General features: G+C 37.3%; 1 protein-coding gene across 1 annotated transcript in view; it reads left to right on the forward strand.

The window, feature by feature from the left end:
* Nucleotides 1-21,928, forward strand: part of LOC136871673 (solute carrier family 35 member F5) — a 138,634-nt gene that overhangs the window by 107,371 nt on the left and 9,335 nt on the right. Inside the window, exons 8-9 of the mRNA XM_067145169.2 lie at nucleotides 560-719; nucleotides 19,205-19,450. Of these exons, the coding sequence (XP_067001270.1) occupies nucleotides 560-719; nucleotides 19,205-19,450 (406 nt within the window). The remainder of the gene's footprint in view (nucleotides 1-559; nucleotides 720-19,204; nucleotides 19,451-21,928) is intronic.

A 21,928-nucleotide genomic window follows, 5' to 3' on the forward strand; every position in this document is an offset into this window, starting at 1 on the left:
TATAAGCAAAGGTTATTTCAAGTCTTTGTGTTATTAAGTTACTGTGGATCAAGAATTGTAAGGACTCTCCACAAAATAATCACACCTTCTAGTGTCGCAGAATTGTAATCTGAGCAGCCCTTTTAACCCTCAACTGGTATCATATAATTTTGTAACATAACTGGTATCATGGTGTCTGTCAGACTCCAGAAATTTATTGTTAAATTATACAATATTTTTTAATTTTTTGTTGTTTATTGAGCTTGATTAGTTGAAACTTAGGTTTTTAAATATGTCACAACAAAACGTAGGTGAAAACCTTACATATGCAGAAGAAAATTCAAAAATACTAAAATGATGCTCCGGTAAAGTGGACCTTCCTATCTTTCTCAAAAATCTAGAGACAAAACTTTTAATACATACACACATACATACATATACGCATACATACATACATACATCTTACCAGAATCATCCTGGCTTTAGGACAGTGGAATCTAACATAGTCATGCATGTATGTATGCAAGTTTTCTATTGTAGATGTTTTCAACTAACTAATTTTTGTGGTCCTCTTTTCCAGGTTTTGTTGGTTTATTCAATTTGTTGTTGTTATGGCCATTGTTCTTCCTGTTCCACTATAGCAAGTGGGAATCTTTTGAATGGCCTACAAAACATCAATGGACATTTCTCCTCCTCAATGGGTTGGTTGGAACTGTGTTATCTGAAGTACTTTGGTTATGGTATGTTGATATATTTTTATTTAAAAGGTTACAGTTATATCAGAATTTTGCAGAAGGGATAAAGTCTGTAAAAGTAAATTTAAGAAAATCAAACAAACTCCTTTTATGGGTTTGGATATATAACAGGCAATTTTTTAGTGAAATTCATATGCTATAGGTTTTCTGGAATTATATTACAGTGAAGCCTTGTTTGTGCGTTCCTCATTAACATGTTTTACCATTTAGCACGTCGTAAATTCGAAGCCCTGATTCTCATCGTATTAAATCTATATTTTTAAAACTTGCTTATCGCATCACAAATTTTTGCTATTAACACTTAGTACGATCACATTTTTCCTAGCCCTGAAATTGTTATTTGTCATTCCTTGTGAAAGAAACGTGATTTCCGACTTGAGTAATAGCCGTCGCCACAGTTACGTGACAACGGGAAAACGGCCTTGAATTCCCTAACTTCACAGGATAAGTTGCACCTTTGGGGAATAAGCCGTTAGTGTCAAGAATGTTCAGCTTTGCTTGCCAGTTAGCAACGAGATTTCTGAAAGAAAAAAAAAAAACAAAAAAAAGGGAGCTTGTTTGTGCTTGTAATTCATATTCCATTCAGAAGTTAGAAATTTATTTTATACTAGCTGACCCGACAGACGTCGTTCTGTCAAAAATAAGTGATAATGGAACGAACTCAAATTCAGTCCGTACTACCGTGTGATATACTTGGCCTTGTATCTGTAAATTAAGGAGGACAGGTTTATTATTTTTGTCACAAAAACTATAAAATAAAGTAAACAAAGCAATATGGGGGATAAGTCTGCTTGTTATATGTTATCTTGAAAGTTTTCATGAAATTGTCCCGAACTACATTTGTTGCCCCAAATGAAGTCATTTGAAAGCAGTTGTTATATTTTTGGATATTTGTAAGGAAATGTATGGAATCTGTTCCTGTTCCTGAAACCAATGAGTGGAATCAATGGCACTAATTTCACTTTGCCATTTGCGCAACACAATCCAGCGGCTTCATTTTTGTATTTCAATGCCTTACAATATTGGCAAACTGAGTTCATAGATTCAATAATAATGCATTGATAGGCACTGTAGTCAATTGAAAGCAGCTCGATTGAAACTTGCAAGATTATTAGCTGAACGACGCGTTGTACGGGTTTGTGATATCCGAATCCTTTCAGTTTCATTTTGCTCTTCATGTTGTTGTGCATTTCGATTAGACTGAAAATTAGCTTGGCTTGTAGCATTTCGAGTTCTTCGACCGAAGTTGCTCCGCCCGCGTCTTATAGGCGGCATGAGTCTTGAAATGAGTATACTGTGTATGGAAGCACACACAAAATAAATCAATCAACCAAAGAAATCGATGAACTTGTTTGTTGAGAAGCGAAGATTTAAAAACAATCAGGGTAGACAAAGGTCTCCAACTATGACAAAACATGACACTGCATGTGACTGTCTGAAGAGCGTATGTTTGGGAGATCTGTACCAGCAGTCGAGGCAGCGAGACAGCCAGCCGAGTTACGTGCGAATAGGTGGAAACCTTTACTGTGTTGTTACTCATATATTATTCTCAGCTCAATACGGACCAACAACATGAAATTTATAACCCTTAATAAAAACCCAATGAGTCGTGTAATTCCTTACTAATGAACACAAAATTAAAATCCGTCAGAAAGTAGACTGGCGTCTGCACCTTTAAGCACGCAGAGGTTATGAATGTTGAACTCGCCACTTTGAGTTTCATCTTGATCACTTATGAATGTATTTGAGTTATACTGGCTATTTTCGTTGGTTGGCAGTATTTCTAAACATAAAAAGGCAATAAATGGTGAACACAACTTTTAGGCCTACATATAAAGTAAATATAGTCCGTTTTAGTTACTCATATCACGTCATTCGTTACATCTTATTAATTCCTCTGATGAGGTTGACATCAGGAAGGGCATACGGTCATAAAAACTTGATATTTCAGGTTATATTTCAATTTTAACATTGAAGATAACAACAGTTTTTTCAAGAAGTGAGGACAATTTTGTGTAAAAAATGTATATATATACAGTAGAACCTCGATAATTCGAAATCGGTTAATTCAAAATCCCACGTAATTCGAAGAAGCTCTCGTTCCCGGAAACATGAGATACTGTTTTGCATGTTATTTAAATTGTTTAGTTCGAAATACGGATAATTCGAAGTACAATGTCGGCCCCATTACCGAAATTCAGACTTTTAATTCGAAACTGCCTTTACATTTTAAAACAATAATATGTTACAGAGTAATTTCAACTCGAAATTAATGCGCGTCATAGAACGCGTGTTCCGGAACGTGGAGGGGTAGCTTTCCGCACTTACACTCACTTCGGTGGGTCTACAGTGCGCTTCATGATTGCCAAGTTGAATGAAATCGGAATTCTTTTGTATTCAACCTTTTAAGGAACGCCGTAATATCATGCAACAGGCAGTGTGCGGGAAAACAGAATGCGCGAACACTGGCGATGCCGACAGTTGACGAAAAAGCGTGGCTCATATTATAAATTCGTAGGCACCGAACAATACTGTCATTGCCGATGAAACTGCATTGCTTTATTTTAATGTGAGCCCAAACGGTCTTATGGTTTTAAAGGAGAAAGTGCCAGCCGGGGAATCGTACAAGGGTCGGGGATCTTTGTTGCAATTGCAATGCACATGGAAGCGAGAAACTTTATCCCTTCGTCATAGAAAAGTTCGATAAGTTACAATGTTTTAAGGGCGTCGGGCACTTTCCATCCCAGTACAAAGCATCTAAAAATGCAAACAGTACATACAGATATAAAAAAAAGAATGCATTTGCACAGGGGAACCAGCATAATTTATCCTCGTCTTTGAATTGTGTGATTTTTTTTTCTTTTGTTGCGTGAGGTTATGTTCTTCAGTGATTTATTCAAGTGCATTATTTGAACATTGTAAATGCACCTTGTTGGATACATTTCAGAAATAATCTTTCCATGGCATTGGAAAGGTTTAAACTGTGAATCGAGGTGATTGCATGTATTAATGGGTCTTAGAATACTTTATGACGCGGCAAGTGTTCACATTTCTGAAGTACGAGTGCCATGGCGGGAAATCGTACAAGGATAGAGTCATAGGAAAGTTTGATTTTAAGGGCATCGGGTACACTCTGTGTAAATACAAGGCATCTAAAATGCATACAGTATAGTACTCCAATGAATAAAGCACTTGCACATGGGAGCCAGCATAGATTTCTCCTCGTCTTTGAATCGTGCTTTTTTTTTCTTTCTTTCGTTGTGTGAGGTTATATCAAATACAGTAGAGACTGTATTTGGTTATATTTACCAGTGAGATATGCAAGTGCATAATTTGAATACTGTAAATGCACCTTTTTGGATACATTTTGGAGATAGTTCTTTTTTCATTGCATTTAAAAGGTATAAACTGTGAATGAAGGTTAACTGCATGCAGTAACGGGCCTTAGAATATTATTCGTAATGCGGCAAGGGTTGGTACTTCTGAATTGCGAATTGGCGGTTAATTCGAAATCACGTAATTCGAAGTCCGATTTTTGAGTCCCAACGACTTCGAATTAACAAGGTTTTACTGTATATCTTTTGCGTATCTCAAATAGTTTTTACAAAGGCATTGGGTTCTTCCATTTTTTTCAATTTCTGAGCAATGAGTTTTGTAATCTATCACGTGATTTTATGGCTGATGAAGTCTCAAATAGAGATAGGGATCTGCACTCAGATGGTCTTCACTTAAACTGCATGTGGTGCTGGTAAAACCAGATGAGCTCTATAGAGAAACCGAAGTATTAGATGGTATTAGTTATCATGAAGCTGTTTTTGTGCTAGTTAAAAATAAATGTGAAAGAAGGGAAGATATTAAAATCAGGACTATTAGGCAGTACCATATGGCTAATAAAACAGGCATGAGGTAGTTTTTAAAAAGTAACTATGATCGGTGGAAAACAGTAAATAAAAATGTAAACAGACTCTGGGATGGGTTTAAAACGATTGTTGAGGAATGTGAAAATAGGTTTGTTCCTTTAAAGGTGGTAAGGAATGGTAAAGATCCACTATATTATAACAGAGAAGTAAAGACTAAGAAGGAGGTGCAGGTTGGAAAGAAATAGAGTTAGAAATGGCTTTGGAAGTAAGGAGAAATTGAAGGAACTTACTAGAAAATTGAATCTAGCAAAGAAGTCAGCTAAGGATAACATGATGGCAAGCATAATTGGCTACCATTACAAATTTTAGTGAAAAATGGAGAGTATGTATAGATTTTTAAGGCAGAATCAGGTTCCAAGAAGGATATTTTAGGAATCATTAATGAAAAAGGGGAGTGTGTATGCAAGGATCTTCAAAAGGCAGAAGTATTTAGTCAGCAGTATGTAAAGATTTGTGGTTACAAGGATAAAGTCCAGATAGAGGAGGTAACTAATACTAAAGAAGTATTAAAATTTACCTATGACAACAATTACATTTACAGTAAGGTACAAAAGTTGAAAACTAGAAAAGCACTGGTATTGATAAGGTTTCGGGGGATATACTAAAGACAATGTGTTGGGATATAGTACCATATCTGAAGTATTTATTTGTTTATTGTTTGTATGAAAAAGCTATACCAAATGAATGGAGAGTTGCTATAGTAGCCCCGGTGTATAAAGGAAAGGGTGATAGACTTCTTCTTCTTCTTCTTCTTCTTTTCTAGCCTATTTCTTTCCACTACTGGATATAGGCCTCTTCCATATGCTTCCATCGTCTTCGATCTTGAGCCACTTGGGACCAGCGTGTTCCAGCCAACAGCTTTATGTCATCGAGCCATCTCTTCAGGGGCCTTCCAATACCTCTCTTGTGTTCCCATGGTCTCCAGTGAACAATCCTAGAGGTCCAACTGTTGTAGTGATAGACAGGTGATAGACATAAAGCTGAAAATTACAGGCCAGTCAGTTTGACATGCATTGCATGTAAGCTTTGGGAAAGCATTCTTTCTGATTATTTAAGACATGTTTGCAAAATTAATAACTGGTTTGATAGAAGGCAGTTAGGGTTTAGGAAAGGTTGTTCCACTGTAGCTCAACTTGTAGGATTCCAGCAAGATATAGCAGATATTCTGGATTCAGGAGGTTAATTGGACTGTATCGCAATTGACCTGTCTAAGGCATTTGATAGGGTAGATCATGGGAGACTACTGGAAAAATGAGTGCAATTGGACTTGACAAAAGAGTCACTGAATGGGTGGCTATGTTTCTAGAAAATAGAACTCAGAGAATTAGAGTAGGCGAAGCTTTATCTGTCCCTGTAATAATTAAGCGGGGAAATCCTCAAGGCAGTATTATTGGACCTTTATGTTTTTTATATATATCATTGATATGTGTAAAGAAGTGGAATCAGAGATAAGAATTTTTGCAGATGATGTTATTCTGTACAGAATAATAAATAAGTTACAAGATTGTGAGCAAAATGACCTCAATAATGTTGTGAGATGGACAATAGGCAATGGTATGATGATAAACAGGGTTAAAAGTCAGGTTGCGAGTTTCACAAATAGAAAAGTCATCTTAGTTTTAATTACTTTGTTGATGGGGGTGAAAGTTCTCTTTGGGGATCATTGCAATTATCTAGGTTTTAATATAAGGAAAGATCTTCATTGAGATAATCACATAAGTATGATTGTAAATAAAGGATACAGATCTCTGCACATGGTTATGAGGGTATTTAGGGGTTGTAGTAAGAATGTAAAAGAGAGGGCATATAAGTCTCTGGTAAGACCCCAAGTAGAGTATGGTTCCAGTGTATGGGAACCTCACCAGGAATACTTGATTCAAGAACTGTAAAAAAATCCAAAGAGAAGCAGCTCGATTTGTTCTGGGCTATTTCCGACAAAAGAGTAGTGTTACAAAAATGTTGCAAAGTTGGGGCTGGGAAGATTTGGGAGAAAGGATACGAGCTGTTCAACTAAGTAGTATGTTACACATGCTGATTATAAATTTTGCAGCCAACTCATTCCTGGCTTGCCAGCGTTTCAGCCCCGTGTTCTAGGCTGGGCTCATCAGTTGGTACCTAGCACACCCACCAAGACACTGGCTAGTGCATACCGTGGAGGCCACTGCGTAGGCCAATTGTAGCCACCAGCAGTGCCAATGCACTATGAGATACTTTGTCTCATTAACAAAAATTGATGCCTGCTTGGCCATCAGATGATACACATGCTGATTCCAATAGGGAATCTGAAATATTTGTTCCGAATGAGTGTCAGTGAAGAGATGGCGTGGGAGGACATAAGTACACGAATAAGTTTGAGTGGTGTCTTTAAAGGTAGGAAAGGTCACAGTATGAAGATAAAGTTGAAATTCAAGAGGACAAATTGGGGCAAATATTCGTTTATAGGAAGGGGAGGCCGGGATTGGAATAATTTACCAAGAAAGATTTTCAATAAATTTCCAATTTCTTTGCAATTGTTTAAGAAAAAGCTAGGAAAACAACAGATAGGGAATCTGCCTCCTGGGCGACTGCCTTAAATGCAGATCCGTAGTGATTGATAGAGACGAAACATGTCCCAAAATATATTTAATATGGTCTTATAATAAATAGTTTTCACTTGTAAAGTGATGTGTATTGATTGGTGGACCAAAACCTAACATTGTTCCTTAGTTTTAACTGTATCAGTACAGATCTATAGGAAGAAGTTAGTAAATTGTACTAGTAAGGTAGCATGTCGGAAAAAATCGTATCTAGTATTTCCATATTCCTGGTGGATAGTTCTTATTCGTGTATTCAGTAGTACGTTTTCTTGCTTAACACGTTGTTTTTTCTTGTCCGCTGCAGAAATGTCGTAACGAGGTTTTGCTGTATAGAATTCACTAAAATTCTTTTTTATTTGGTGTATGTTTTCATTATTAAATGCGTTGGACTTTGTACCTTTGGATAATTAAATATCATTCAGTGTTATAACGGAATTCATAATTTCCTAGATATATTTTATGAGATCTGTTATTAATTTGGTAGAAACAAACATAATCTTCTTTGAATATTGAATTTTCACGACCTCATTGTAATCAAAATCGATTTTGAACCTATTAGGCCGTGTTGCATACATTTAGTACATTACAAGGTATTAGAATCATTCCGTATTGATGGTTTTCACTTTACATTTAGTAAGTGTTGAAGAGATGTTAAGTACAGAAGAAAAAATGCCAAAATAGTCATTGGGATTGTGAGATTGTGACTAGCGTACCCCACAATTTAGGTATTTGCATGATCATAAATAAAAACATTATAAATTACTGTGGAGGTACATAATACCTAGTCTTGGCATAACCTGTCGTAAGAGGAGACTAAAAGGTGCAACCAAGGGATGATTGCATCAGAACCATGAAACTGCTTGTGATTAGTACCATCATGTCGGGAACACCATGGGTCACCTTTACTTGCGAGTAGTACCACTCTGTTAGGTACTCAATAGTTTTGTGATTCGCAGCAATGGAGCGGGGTTCACTGTGTGTTTCCAGTACCTGTGATTATTACCGCTAAATGCGGAACACCACGGTCTACGTTGCCCGTGATTAGTACCATTAAGTGAGAAACACCATGGGTCTGGGCGTTGCCTGTGGTTAGTAACACAATATGAGCGACACCGTGGGTCTTCGTTGCCTATTATTAGTACCCACTATATGCGGAACACCTCGGGAATACCGGCGCCCGTGATTAGAACACCTAGGTGAGGAACACTATGGGTTTGCATTGCCTGTGAGATGCGCCATTATGTGAGAATCACCAGGGGTCTGCGTTACCTGTACGACGTACAATACTTGTGATTAGTACCGCAACTTAAGAAATACCATTGTTCTCCTTTACTAGCGATAAGTGCCATTATGAGGGACCGTTGACATGGATATTGAACTCCTTTAAACAACAAGCATCATCGATTCAGGATTGTGCCTTGGAAACAGTCCCTTGGTCCGTAATGTTGTTTATGGTCAGTTGAGGCATTGCGGGTCGGATCCACTGATTGTTTAAATTCATATTCATTCCTTCATTCTTCATCATCATGTTTTGAATTCTGGTCAGTGGATGAATCTTTTACTTTTAAATTGTCATTGCATTTTGTCTCATTTCGTACCATCAATAGGGAAGGAACAAGCTCAAATATATTTCTAGAAGGAGCAAAAATTGAATCAGCTGCCCACTTCAAGTACCTCGGAAGCACAATCTTGAAAGACAACACTGTCAGGCAGGAAATACTCAGCAGGACACAGAAAGCATCGAACTTTTAACAGTCAAGTCAGAAATCTTCTCTGGGACTGCAAAATACCACAGAAAGCGAAAACAATCATGTACCACACGAACCACGAACCAAACAACCAGAAGGGACAAGATCAGAAATGAAGTGAATAGGAAAGTAGCTGGTATTGAGGTTCCTATTATCAATGTCATAAAGAAATGCAGACTTCAATGGTATGGGCACATAATGAGAATGAACAGGGAAAGACCTACCAGAAAATATTTTGACCTTAATCTCGTAGGAAGACGACCACAGGGAAGACCAAGAAAACGTTGGATAGTGACTGTAAGATCAGATGTGGAGGAGAGAGGATACAGATGGGAGGATGTACTGGATCAGAAGATGTATGAAGACAGAAGGAGATGGCGAGCGCTTGTACACCACACCCGGGAAACTGGAGTTGGGAAATGATGATGATGATGATGATGATGATGATGATGATGATGATGATGATGATGATGATGATGATGAGGTGCCGATGACCTAGATGTTAGGCCCCTCTAAACAACAAGCATCATCATCAGTCTTGGCATAAATACTGTTACAGCTTAAAATCTGAAACACAACTGTCATGAGGGATATTTTAATTTGCTTTCAGTTTGTTGTAGGTTGTGGGTTCGGATCCCACTGCTTAATATCTCTCAATGCATACTAAATGTACGAACGTGACCTAACAGGTTGAAAGTCGATTTTGATAATCTTCTTTGCAACACAAAATTGAGTCATTGAAAAGGTGAACTGTACCATGCATGGTCAGTACTTATTCCGTGGCTGGCCCAGTTTAGAACAGTATATTATCATAGAAAGTGATAACTTCATTTATGGCAAGTATTGCAATCTATGAAGAGAGGATGAGATCAACCAGTGACAGGAAAGAGATCAAGACAGAAATAAAGTGGAGGATCCGGATCGTGGATAACCTAAAGAAGAAAGGAGTTTGGGGAGAGGATGTAATGACAGAAGTGGAGGAAACTCATTGTTGCAGCTGACTTCTGTACCAGGTTAATGTGGAAAAGAAGAAGAGGAAGATTGGAAGCGTTAGTGAATGTCTTCAAGTTTTGTTGTTTAATTATTATACAGTAGAAGTTCACTCTAGTGGGTACAGCATGTAGTGAGAACCTCATTATAATGACAGTTTTTCCCTGTGCTTTGAAAATTCCTATATTAACCCTTTATGAGGGTCAGCTTTTCAAAGCACTGACATACCCCCCAATTTAGGTTTTTGCATGCTCATAAATAAAACCATTATAATAATTACTGTAGAGGCACATAATGCCTAGTCTTGCCATAAGTACTTTTACATCTTAAAAGCTGAAAAACGCAACTATCATGAGAGATATTTTAATTTGCTTTCAGTATCTTGTTCTTACATGCATTCACTACATACAGCACCAATCACTTTTTGAAATGGTTACCTTTTGCACTGACACAGGCTCTGAGTCTTTGTGGCCACTCGTCTATGGCAGAATGCATAACATCCAGGGTAAAATCCGCCACTGCTGCCAACAAGGAATGCTTTAAACTCTCGATGGTTGGATGTCTCCTCATGCAGACGATGCCCTCAAGAAGTGACCACAGTCGGTAGTCCAAAGGGTTCAGGTCCGGACTGCTACTTCAGGTGAAATGAAGTCGGGCTTGATGCTGAAGCCACCCTTGAGTTGACTTGCCTTGTGGGCTGGAGCAGAATCCTGCTTGAAAGTCCAGGTTTGGTTTTGAAACAATGTGCCCCATAAGTTCTTCAAAATAGGCTCCAAAACGGTGCTTTCATACACTATGGCACTGGTTTTAACTCCCTTTTCACAAAAATGCAGCTGGGTGGCACCAGAATAATTCTCACCCCCCACCAAACCATCACTGAGAAGGGATGATGGGCCCTCTGAGTTTCAGGAACTTTTTTCCTGGCTTTCTGAGAGCTTGTTGCATAAACCCTATCGTTTTGACGATTGAAAGATTCTTCAATGCTGAATATTTTCTGCTCGGCGAAGAGGATTTTTTGATAACTATTACGGGCGTAACGCTGCAGGAGACGTCGGCATTTTGGCACTGTCATCTTCTTGAGGCATGCGTCAAGGTAATGTCCTCTTCCTCGGCGATAAGCCCTTAGTCCAAGGTCCTCTGACAGAAGCCTGGACATTGACCTTCTCAAAATGTTCATTTCACGGGCCATGATAGCCTGCTTACATATTGCATTTCTCCTAACACGAGCCGCCACTGCTTTTTGTGCTGCTGTACTCCTGACACTGCGTGAATGACCCTCTCTTGGATGATCCTTCACAGCCCCAGTTTCAGTGAATCGGTCGATGGTTCTGTACACAAACATAAGACTGATTTTTGAGCTTTTGTAGTGTCTTGAAAATGTCACTTGCAGATTTTCCAACTTTATGTAATGCTATCACGGCAACACAATTTTCGTAGTCACCCCATTCCATGTTTAAACCTGCAGCTAAATGCTTCCTCATTCACAGACAAGTTCATAATGGTTCAAGGATAACATGAGCACACTGGCGGTTCTTTACCCATCAAACCGGTTGTACAACTTACACCAAAAGTTTGTAGTGGTATTTACGGCAAAACCAGGTACATTATACTTCAAAACATGATCTAGTCATACATGAAAAAAGGTGAAAAATCACAAAATCACACAGTCTTCATGATTTAAAATGTTTTTTGTGTGATATTTCACAAAACATTTTGGTGAACAAAAGATGTTATGTTGTTACATTCTTTGCACTAAATATAGCCATTTGGTTCTTCTTTTGGTTTCATTTCTTTTTTAAAGTACAATCATTGAAATTAAAGAACTGTAGAATTGCTTTATAATGATTACAGAGCATATACTAGGAGTTTGGACGAATGGATCAGTAGACGTTATTCTTATACTTCTCTGGTTTGTTTGTGTACATGACCTTCAGCATAATTCCTAAAACTCAGTGCAGTCCTTTCCCAATTACATCTGTCCATTTTTGTATTCAGGCTGAGAGAGGAGTTACTGAATAATTATTTTCCACAAACTCTGCGTGATGCAAGTTTGTGCCTCTTTGCAGATGGTGGTTGTAATTCTTAGTCACCATCAGTTATTCCTTCACCCTCAATTATATTTTCAGAAAGGAAGTCTTCATCAACTTCTTCATCGGTATGGGAAAAATCAGAATCCTCACTCACATCAGTCATCAAAGTTACAAATATTTTCTCGCTATCTAATACTACTTCAGCACGACTGTGAGCTGCCATGTTCATCAGCTAGCAGTTGATTCCCAAAAACCATAGACATTCACATACAAACATTAAGTTTACTGCACTTCCTGTGAAGATACAGACAAGTGCAAGCTTCAGTAATGTAGCCAATAGATGGCAGATGACATATGTTTTTGAATCATTGCTCAAAGACTCAAAGATACGACACTCGGAAGTTCAACACGCAATATATTGCGCCATGACCTGCATTGGGTTAAACAGTGTATTATCCTATAGTTACAGTGAGAACTGTATCACTGACACGTCCGATATTACGAGTGACGAAGCATGCACTATTTTTTCCTTTATAGATATTTACAGTATACTCTCCGGCAATTATACTGAATGTGATCATCCTTGGTATCATTTTACCACTATGTGCACTTGCAAGCTCTCTCGATGACATTCAAAGGTGATGTTAGTGTCAGTTAGTAATGCCTGTTGACTGCTGTTCTGTAAAGAAAATTCTAAATGAGTACTTCATACCAATCTTAACATGTGGTATCAAAACCTGTACCTTCACTAAGAAGGACTCATCAAGTTTGTAGGCATCTGAGATTAATTTCCTGAGGTCCACAATTCAAAAACAAAACTGGACAAGCTAAAGAGTGACATTGTTAGAAAGGAAGCTGGGATCGAGACATCATTGTTAGATCAGCTCAGCATGTCCGGATTGAGGTGGTTCGGGCATGTAATGAGGAGGGAGCCAACAAGGACAGCTTATGTTAACTTGGAGAGACACTTAGCAGGAAAACAGATGGTGGGAAGACCAAGAACCCACTGGATGGACATCATAAAAATGAACATTGCAGATTGTGAAAGGACACTGGAGAACGTCATTAACAACAGAATGTATCTCAATAACACAAGGGGAAAATGCTCTCCAGCAGTACTCAGGAAACTGCAACTGTAAAGTGATGATGATGATGATGATGATGATGATGATGATGATGATGATGACGATGAAGAAATCTCTAAGTCACATAACCAATAGCGTTTGTTAATCTTACAATCTTACACTTATTCCGCCTTGTCAATACGGTACTTAACAATTTGATAGTAATATAAAATAAATTGTTAAGTATTGACTAGGCGGAATAAGTGTTATGTATTTAATGTAAGATTAAGTTGAAGTCAATACACACATAATTAATTGACCACTATGGTTAAAATAATTAATTTGACAGTTGTCAACTCGTTAGAAATGAAGGCTGAAGTAAATGATCACTTAATTTTAAATCTATGTACTGGAATTAAAATATTATTTATTTATTTAGCTTATGGCTAGTACATAACTCTACATACAAATATTCAAAAATATAACAAACAATATAACACTTTAAACAATCAACCAATCTAAAAACAGTTTGGAATTAAATGACAACGTGATACACATTGAGATCAGGCAGAGTGCATCACTGATTTCAGATTAGTTTATATTTTCTCACGTCTGGTTAAATATCGGAAAGGCTATTCCCTTGTAAATTTATAGCAAGAAAGTTGTTATTTCTCTGCTGCCACTGTTTTCATGATACATATACAGTTAAGTTAGGTTAGGTGAAGCTGTTTGAATAAGAAAACTGAAATGTTTGCCACAGAAGTCTCTGGAGTGTTACTACAATTTTTCAGAATGAAATTGAACATACATGTTCATGTAGTATCGGAATTTGAAAAATAACTGTTAAATTTTGAGTAAACCCTTTTTTGTAGGCAGACAAGGATACGGGTTCAGAGTACTCTTGTATAAATCATACATGGCAGAAATAGTGACCTAATATGGAAGAAATTGTGTACTTGTTTGTTACCTGTAGTGGTGTGATTTATACTTTGAGAAATTATTTATATGATTATCTCAAAACTCTGGTCTCTTTCTTTTTATCTCTAACATTTACTTTACTGCCATTGACCTGGGCTTTTGCTTCATATTATGGCAAGTTCTGAAACTTTTCATCTTATTGTTTTCTATCCTCTAATGTTTTCATTGCATTTAGCCTTGCAATGAAAGTCTTGGAATTCTTTGGTTCATACAACATTTCCTCGTTGATTGATGTCTTATTTAGTTGGCATTTTCATTTCCTGTTGGATTTTTCTTTTCCGTTCCTTCTTAGGTCTTCCTAAGAGTTCAAGTGCTTGCGTTTGGTGTATTATCATACTCGGCAATGTGCGAGGATGTAACCTCGACACGAATATTATCTAATGAACCATCTCTAATTACACTGTCCTGATCATTTGAAATATTCTTATAAAGTGCTGAAGGACACGCAGATATCCAACATCCACTGGATGATAGTACATCGAAACCATTTTTACCACTAACTATTTTAACCAGTTTGCTGGATCCCATCTTTAACAGGATTACAGCTGTGTTACAAGCTTGTTTGCCTCAGACATTTCCTAGCTTCACTTATGTCATAGCTATATAGACTTCGGTGAAGTTGTTTTATTTAATGGTTCCCTGCAGGACACTGGTGTTTGGGTAAATTACGCTGTCACTATCTTTTCGAAGTAGCTTCTGCAGCATTCTCTTGCATTTTTCCAGTGAACTAACAGATTGCCTGTTTCATTGTTGATGCTGTAGAAGTGTTGGATGTATCTCTTTTTTGTGATGTCTTGATTTAACAGATCTCCACTGGTTATTGGTAATCCATTACTTTTCTTGGTATCTGAACATGATTCTGGGTGGGACCTCTTCCTTGAACATATTTTTTTCCCCTGATACAGTATTACTTACAGCGACCATTTCTTTCCATCTTAATGCTAACACAATTGTAATTAGTTGCTTTTCATGTCCTATGTAATGGATTGTACAGCTTTTCACACGTTTCATCTTCTACTGTAGTAGTTGACAGCATATCAGAATGTAATGACCGAGGTTTCATCAGCTTATCTGATTTATTCTTGTATGTAGGAAGTTTCTTTCTGTAACTTGATCATGTTGTACTGGTATTCCAAAATATGCTGTTTTTTAGGCTGATGCTCCTCCGACATTCTTTGCCATTCAATGAAGCCTGTTCATCTCATCTTTTCAGTACACTTGCCTTTATTGCCATTGAACTTCCATTCCAGTGTGGCAATTTCCTAGATTTTATAAGTATTCCATCATTGCAATTCCTGACATTTTTCATGTACACATGTCTCAATCTCCTGCTCCCAGTCTTCATAATTTTCTCTTTCAGAACTGCATAGCGCTGTTTGCATAGAGCTTGCAATGGAAAATATTTTTATGCTTGTAAATCTCCACACAGTGACTCAGTTATTTGCTTTTCAGCATGATTTTTCACCAAGAATTTAAAGCTTTAATCATTATACTTTCGTGTTCCACTTGTAATCTGAGCCTCTTGCATCTCGACACAATTCAGTCTTCATAAGCTACTCCTGTGACCAGTATTTACCTCCCATTGCCCCTTATCCCAAGGGGGGAGGCAATGAGGTTTGTTGTCATCTCCAGTGCGTCTATGCACTCTTCTTACGACTGTTGAGTGATTGGAAATTTAGCTCTGTAATCGACCAAGGACCAGCCGGACTACAGCACGAATGTTGGGTAATATTAAGACGTAGGAATGCTCTCTGACTGTACAGTTATCATGGAGACACAGCAGCTTTCACAGTTAAAATGTGTTGGTAGCAATTTAGTGTTCGAAATAAGGGATAATTGGTTTTAATTTAGCATCAAATGGTTAATTTTTTAGAATCAAATAGGTGGGGAGCAGAGTTTGTAAAAACACGTGAGTTTGTTTTTGCTTGTTGTTTAATGGGGCCTAACATCGAAGGTCTTCGGTCTACATGTGAGTTAGAGTGGCGTGTAGTTACTTATGTTTGGAGATGTGTGTGTTATTGATTGGTGTTTAGCTCATGGCAGGTTTTTTAGCATCTCTTTCATAGCTGGTAGATGTTTGAGATGGCGTTTTCCTGAGGCTTCTAGGTCAATGTCATATTATCCCAGTGTACACGAGTGAGTTGATGTGAGTTTCAGTTTTATTGTAGAATTTTCTTAGACTTCTGTGGTGTGGTCTAACAGATATGGGATTTGCGATTTTGTGTGGAGTTCATGAATTCGTGTTCTATGGTCGGTTTTCATTGCGAGATGTAGGGCCCAATTTTGCACCTTCTGCATCGAGTGGAGTAGTCCAAGTGCTAGTATTCCCCAGGCTGGAATAGCGCAGAGCAGTACAGGTCTTACCAATGTCTTAGAGAGAAGTAGGGAATTCTTTTTCGAGAGTGAGTGTCTTGGTGGCAGTAGAGGGTGTAGTGATGATTTGCCATTTCGTTTTCGCTATAACCATGTTAACGTGTTGTTTGAAGGTGAGGCGTTTGTCTAGTGTGACACCTGGCTATTTGTTCATGTTTGTCCACTTGATGGCTGTGTTATGAAGTGTTGTGGGGTGTTTGTTTGACCAGGATAAGTGTATTGTTTTAGCTTTAGACGTATTGACGTTTATCCTGCAGTTGGTATACCAGTCCTGGAGTGCGGTGAGGTGTGTATGTAGTTTGTAGATGGCGTGGTCTAACCTCCTGGATTTGGAGAGAATGGCTGTATCATCTGTAAACAGTGTTAGTGTTGTGTTGTCCTTCTTGGCTTTGTCATTGGTGTGTAGGTTATAGAGTATAAAATTATATCCATTACCACACAGAACTTTACCATCACGGCCCCGATCTGACTTTAAATTCTGAAGCATTTAAATTTTAGTATACCATCTAAGGAATGCTTATTAAGTTTCAACAAATCTTTCACCAAGGAATACAAATCAAGTGTGCTATTTACAACAAATAAGATTTTATAAGCAAAACTGGTATTTTCTAAGAACATCAACAAGAGAAATATGGACAATTTAACTGTTTTACCTGTCTTATGACTTACAATTTTAACAAAATTTGAAGATCTTATTTTAAATTGTCAAAAATGTTAATGTGTCTTTCCAATTTTAATATTTATTTCTGATATATTAATATTAATTTATTATTAGCTGATGATGTTCCTTAGGGGACGAAACATCTCCTAGATATTAATAAATTATACATTGTATTGAATAGGCGGACCACTTAATTATAATATTTAAGTTTATCTTGAATATTCATTGATTGATTATAGTCAATACGGGATTAGTATTACTTGAAATGAAGCTGTTAAAGCTTATCACTTGTAATTATAGAGTATAGGGCTGAGCAGGCTACCCTGCGGTACCCCAACCTCTATTTTCCTAACTGTTGAGTGTTTGCCAGTAACAGAGGTTATGAATGTGCAATTTGTTAGGTAACTGTGAAGTAGTTTGGTGTAGGGCTGTGTGAATCCTTGTCTTTCTGAGTTTATAGATGAGGCCTGTGTGCCATAAACTATCGAAGGCTTATTTAATGTCGAGGAATATCTTGTCTAAGTGGTGCACCTCGAAGGAGGATGTGGAAAACAGTCTCCGTCCTGCTGATTTGTCATTTGGTCGGCTATCTAATGGGGTCTTTAAGAATAAAGACCTAACAGTTCATACCAAACCTGTGGCAAAAAAGCAGTCATCACCACAGCGTTATTCTATGGATGTGAAACCTGGATCCTGTTCCGCCTTGACATCAAGTAACTTTAATATCAAATGGGAGAACCATGTCTCCAATCTTGCATGAACAGTGTAGAAGCCTCTGTAATTGGCATAATTTTCGATGGTGGTGGCATGTGTGCTGTATGAGCGACACCAGGCTTCACCACCAATTCCTGTACGTTGAACTTTCCTCAAGCACAAGACCCCATGATACCCCTTTGAAGTGTTATAAAGACCAGCTTAAACAAACCAGGAAGGTAACAAACATCAACTGGTAAACATGAGACGCACCCTTGTTAAGGATCATTCGCTTTGAAGCCAAACCACCTTTACTGCTGTTGAACTGTTCAAGCAAGAGTGTCGCAAGCATTAAGAGGCTAAATGACAGGTATGCATACTCGTCTTGAGTGCAATCTGTTTGGACGCATGTTTCATGCTAGAGTTGGCTTGTTCAGTCATCGGAAGTACAAGGATTGTAAGCAGGAGAATTTGTAGACTGGAAAACGAGAAAGTGATGACAGTGCACCTGTATACAACCTCATTCACATTTCAGTTGCAGCACCAAGCAAGCTGAATAAGCAGTACATTGGTTTTGTAGCTTTTAGCTTGCTTTTGGAATCGAACTCCACCAATACTGCAGCTATACTTCAGTGAAAAGCAAGGCTACTATCATTCAAGTCTTTTTTCCCTCTTATCCCAGACCTTTGTTGTGTTATTTAAAGAAACTAAGTTAATCAGCCAGTCATTACTTTTCATATGAATTTCTTTTTGTTGTTAATAATTCATTTTGTCCTAATTAAGGATTTTTTTTACTGTGTTTGTAGATAATTTTGATCAGTGAATTCAATTACAGAATTTCAGATTCTCATTCAGTGGTTATTCACTTATAAACTGGCTTAAGGCCAATTATCAACAGAATAAATAGTTATTTTTTTTATTTATTCTCCAAGAGATATATCAGCTTACAAATAGTAAGTGACCATGCAGGTTCTGAAACAAGAACACAGTTACTTGCATTGTTAAGTATCAGTATGTATAGTTCAGTAAGAGGATTGACTCCCTATTATGTGAATGGTGATAGAGAATTTTAAGTGAATCCTTAAACGTGTTTAAGGTGATGTTATTTAGACAGGTTAAGATAAACACTGAAAACTACTGAATAACCTACAGATAAATTTACTTAATGTATATTAAGAGTAGGATTCAAGTTTATATGATAATTTTTCATCCAAATGTGTTCAGAAATAAGTTATTTAAGTGTTATAAATTCTCATCAATCATCCTACAGAACAATTCCTTGGTAATATGTATATGAAGATACCTAGAGATAAAATGAGGTCATTTTTGGTTGTAAATTTGGTAACAAATCTGTTGAGTGCAGAAGACATTGAAATGGTTATTAAGTGATGCTTTTCTGTATGAATAATGATAATTATAGTACTTCTTTTTTTACAGGGGATGTTTTTTGACATCATCTCTTATTGCCACAATTGCAATCAGTTTAACCATCCCAATGTCAATGTTGGCAGATGTTGTATTTAAGCGAGTGCATTATCCCTCCATATTCTACATTGGCACAGTACCTATGTTTCTGGCATTTTTTGCTGTCACTCTGCTTGCTCATTACGAAAATTGGGATCCTGTTCTGGAAGGAATAAGACGATTCTACATTTTTGTATTCAGGAAAAATAGAGCCATCAGGTAAGTGTTACTGTGTTGTCTAAATCAGTATCCTACTTACAGTTTTGTAGTAATTTTTTGGTTTAATTAGCTTGAATGGTAAATCACTCTTGATGCATATTGATACATTGTGGTTAGTGTGTAGCTGGTACCACATATTCAGAACTCTGCAGTCTGAGTAAAAAATTACTACAGAGGAAAATAAAATACAATATAAAATTTTCATAATATGTGTTTTATAGGGCAACTGCTGGTTCTTGAAACAATGAATGTACAGTTCTAACCAAGAAAACATACTTCAGCGGAATGTGCTAACTGGGTTTTAGTGCATTTTATTTTCATACACTTTGTACTGTAAACCTCTGATTCATAAAAGGATGTGTCAGTAGGGAGAAATATCATTTGGGTTAAATTGAACATTGTAAGGGAAAATAAATGTATGGATCTTAGTTTGGTAATATTTCTGCTATATATATATGCTCTATATATTGGTTCTAATCGCTCGTCTTTTATTCCTCTTCATTTGAAAGTTATGTAAACTATAGGTCCTAGTTTGAGAGCTGTCCACTAATTCCACAAAGTTATAGAACTTTTAAGCATGGAGGAGCATGTATGTAAAAAAAAAATACATATACACATGTTATTCCACCTATTCAAAAGAAAATTGAAGCCTTCTCTTGCATCATTTTCCATCTTTGTTTATCTCTTCATCCCATTTGCTCTAAATTGTCCATTTCTGTGTCATGAATATAATTTCTGGCTACCCTCCTGGTATCTCAGATGAAATTCTAAAAGAATTTAGTTATATACTGTAAAGTCCACCTGTTCAATATACGTTTGCCATTTAATAAATGGACTGTTTAAAAAGCTATGTAGTTATTTTAAAAAACTACCTAGGACATGTTTCGACCTAGCCTAGAGGTCATCATCAGCTAAAAGAACATAAAGGAAAAAGACATATAACAAAAACAGTGTTCAACAAGATCATTACTTGTAATACCCTCCTGGTAGTCAACCTTTCAAATAGTTCATGAATTTTCTAGAGTATTAGTATTGGACAGCACCGTCGGCAGCCCTGAAAATGGTTTTCCATGGTTTCCCATTTTCACACCAGGTCAATGCTGGGGTTGTACCTTAATTAAGGCCACAGGCGCCACCTTCCCAGTCATAACCCTTTCCCATCTTTGCAACACCAAAACCCTTTGATGTGTTAGTGTGAAGTTAAGCCACTAGAAAAAAAGAAAAAGGTATTGGAAAGGAAGAAACAAGTTTCAAATCAAGTTGTACAAAGTTGGGAATATATGAAGGAACTCATAATTACTGAACACAATGACTGGTCCATGTAAGAAAGGGAGCAATAGAAAGAGAAGACAAAAACAAACACGAAACATACAAAGACAAGGGCGATCTCCACATCTTCATACACTGAGTTTTCATTTCCTCAAGATGTTTCTTCATGTCTTCTGCCAAGTGGTGACTGAAGCTGTCCCAAACTAGCATTGCCAGCCATCAAATTAATGCCTCAGGCCTTGCTCCTCACACTGAACGGACCCAGAGATGCATCCATCCACTCTTTCTCTAAGACTCCTACAGGTATGCCGTTGGGAAAATTAGGCTTGTTTTTATTTTAAAAGATTACATACAGCATCAAATTTTTGTGTCTGCTGTAATGGCAACCACGGTCATGCAACGCTGCTTTTCATATTCAGTTGTTCATACAACCTTGCTCAGTTCTCCTTTATATCTATAGTAATGTGTGTCTTAAGTTTATTGGGGTCTGATTTGTATTATCAATCTGCATTACTGGTTTCTCTTCCAGATTACTATCAGATAGTGATGGAAATCTGTTATCTTGTCACTGATGTCACTTCGTATTTTCTGGCAGAGAGATGTTCGCCGTCACAGAACAACCTCTTCCTTTCCATGAATCTATAGACCTTACCCGGCTCATGTTGAGATCCGAATTGTTGATAACCTGCTTCCTCGCCATTTCTCAAGCTTTAAAATATAGCATCTTTGGTGAAACACAGATGCCATCATTTTGTAATTTGGTTGCACAGTGAAAACATTTCTCTTCCAGTTCAGGAAACTTCCCCCTTTTTTGCCCCTAAATGCCTTTTGTGATATATTTGTTGTTTTTAGACATTTTTCTATATATGACCATCACATTAAATTCATTACCAGCAGCTCAGTTGCCATGTTCTTCTGCATATTTTATCACTTTATGCATAGAACCAGCTGTGTAACTTGCTTGTTTCTCCATAGCTTCGTTGCAAAAAAAAAAAAAAAAAAAAAAACAGCTGGGAAGACTAAAAAAAAAGGAACTCACTTCAGAGCAGAGGAAAGTTATCACTGTCACTGGAGTAAAAAATCCAATGCTCACAGTCACTCCAAAGTGAACAAAAACTTACAGGGTGGTTGCCAAATTGTTCTTCCCCTTAAGGCAATATTCATCACCACCTGAACAATAACTGCATGAGTATAACATTTCAGAGTCTA

This window comes from Anabrus simplex, chromosome 4 (assembly GCF_040414725.1).
Source record: "Anabrus simplex isolate iqAnaSimp1 chromosome 4, ASM4041472v1, whole genome shotgun sequence".
Lineage (NCBI taxonomy): Eukaryota > Metazoa > Arthropoda > Insecta > Orthoptera > Tettigoniidae > Anabrus > Anabrus simplex.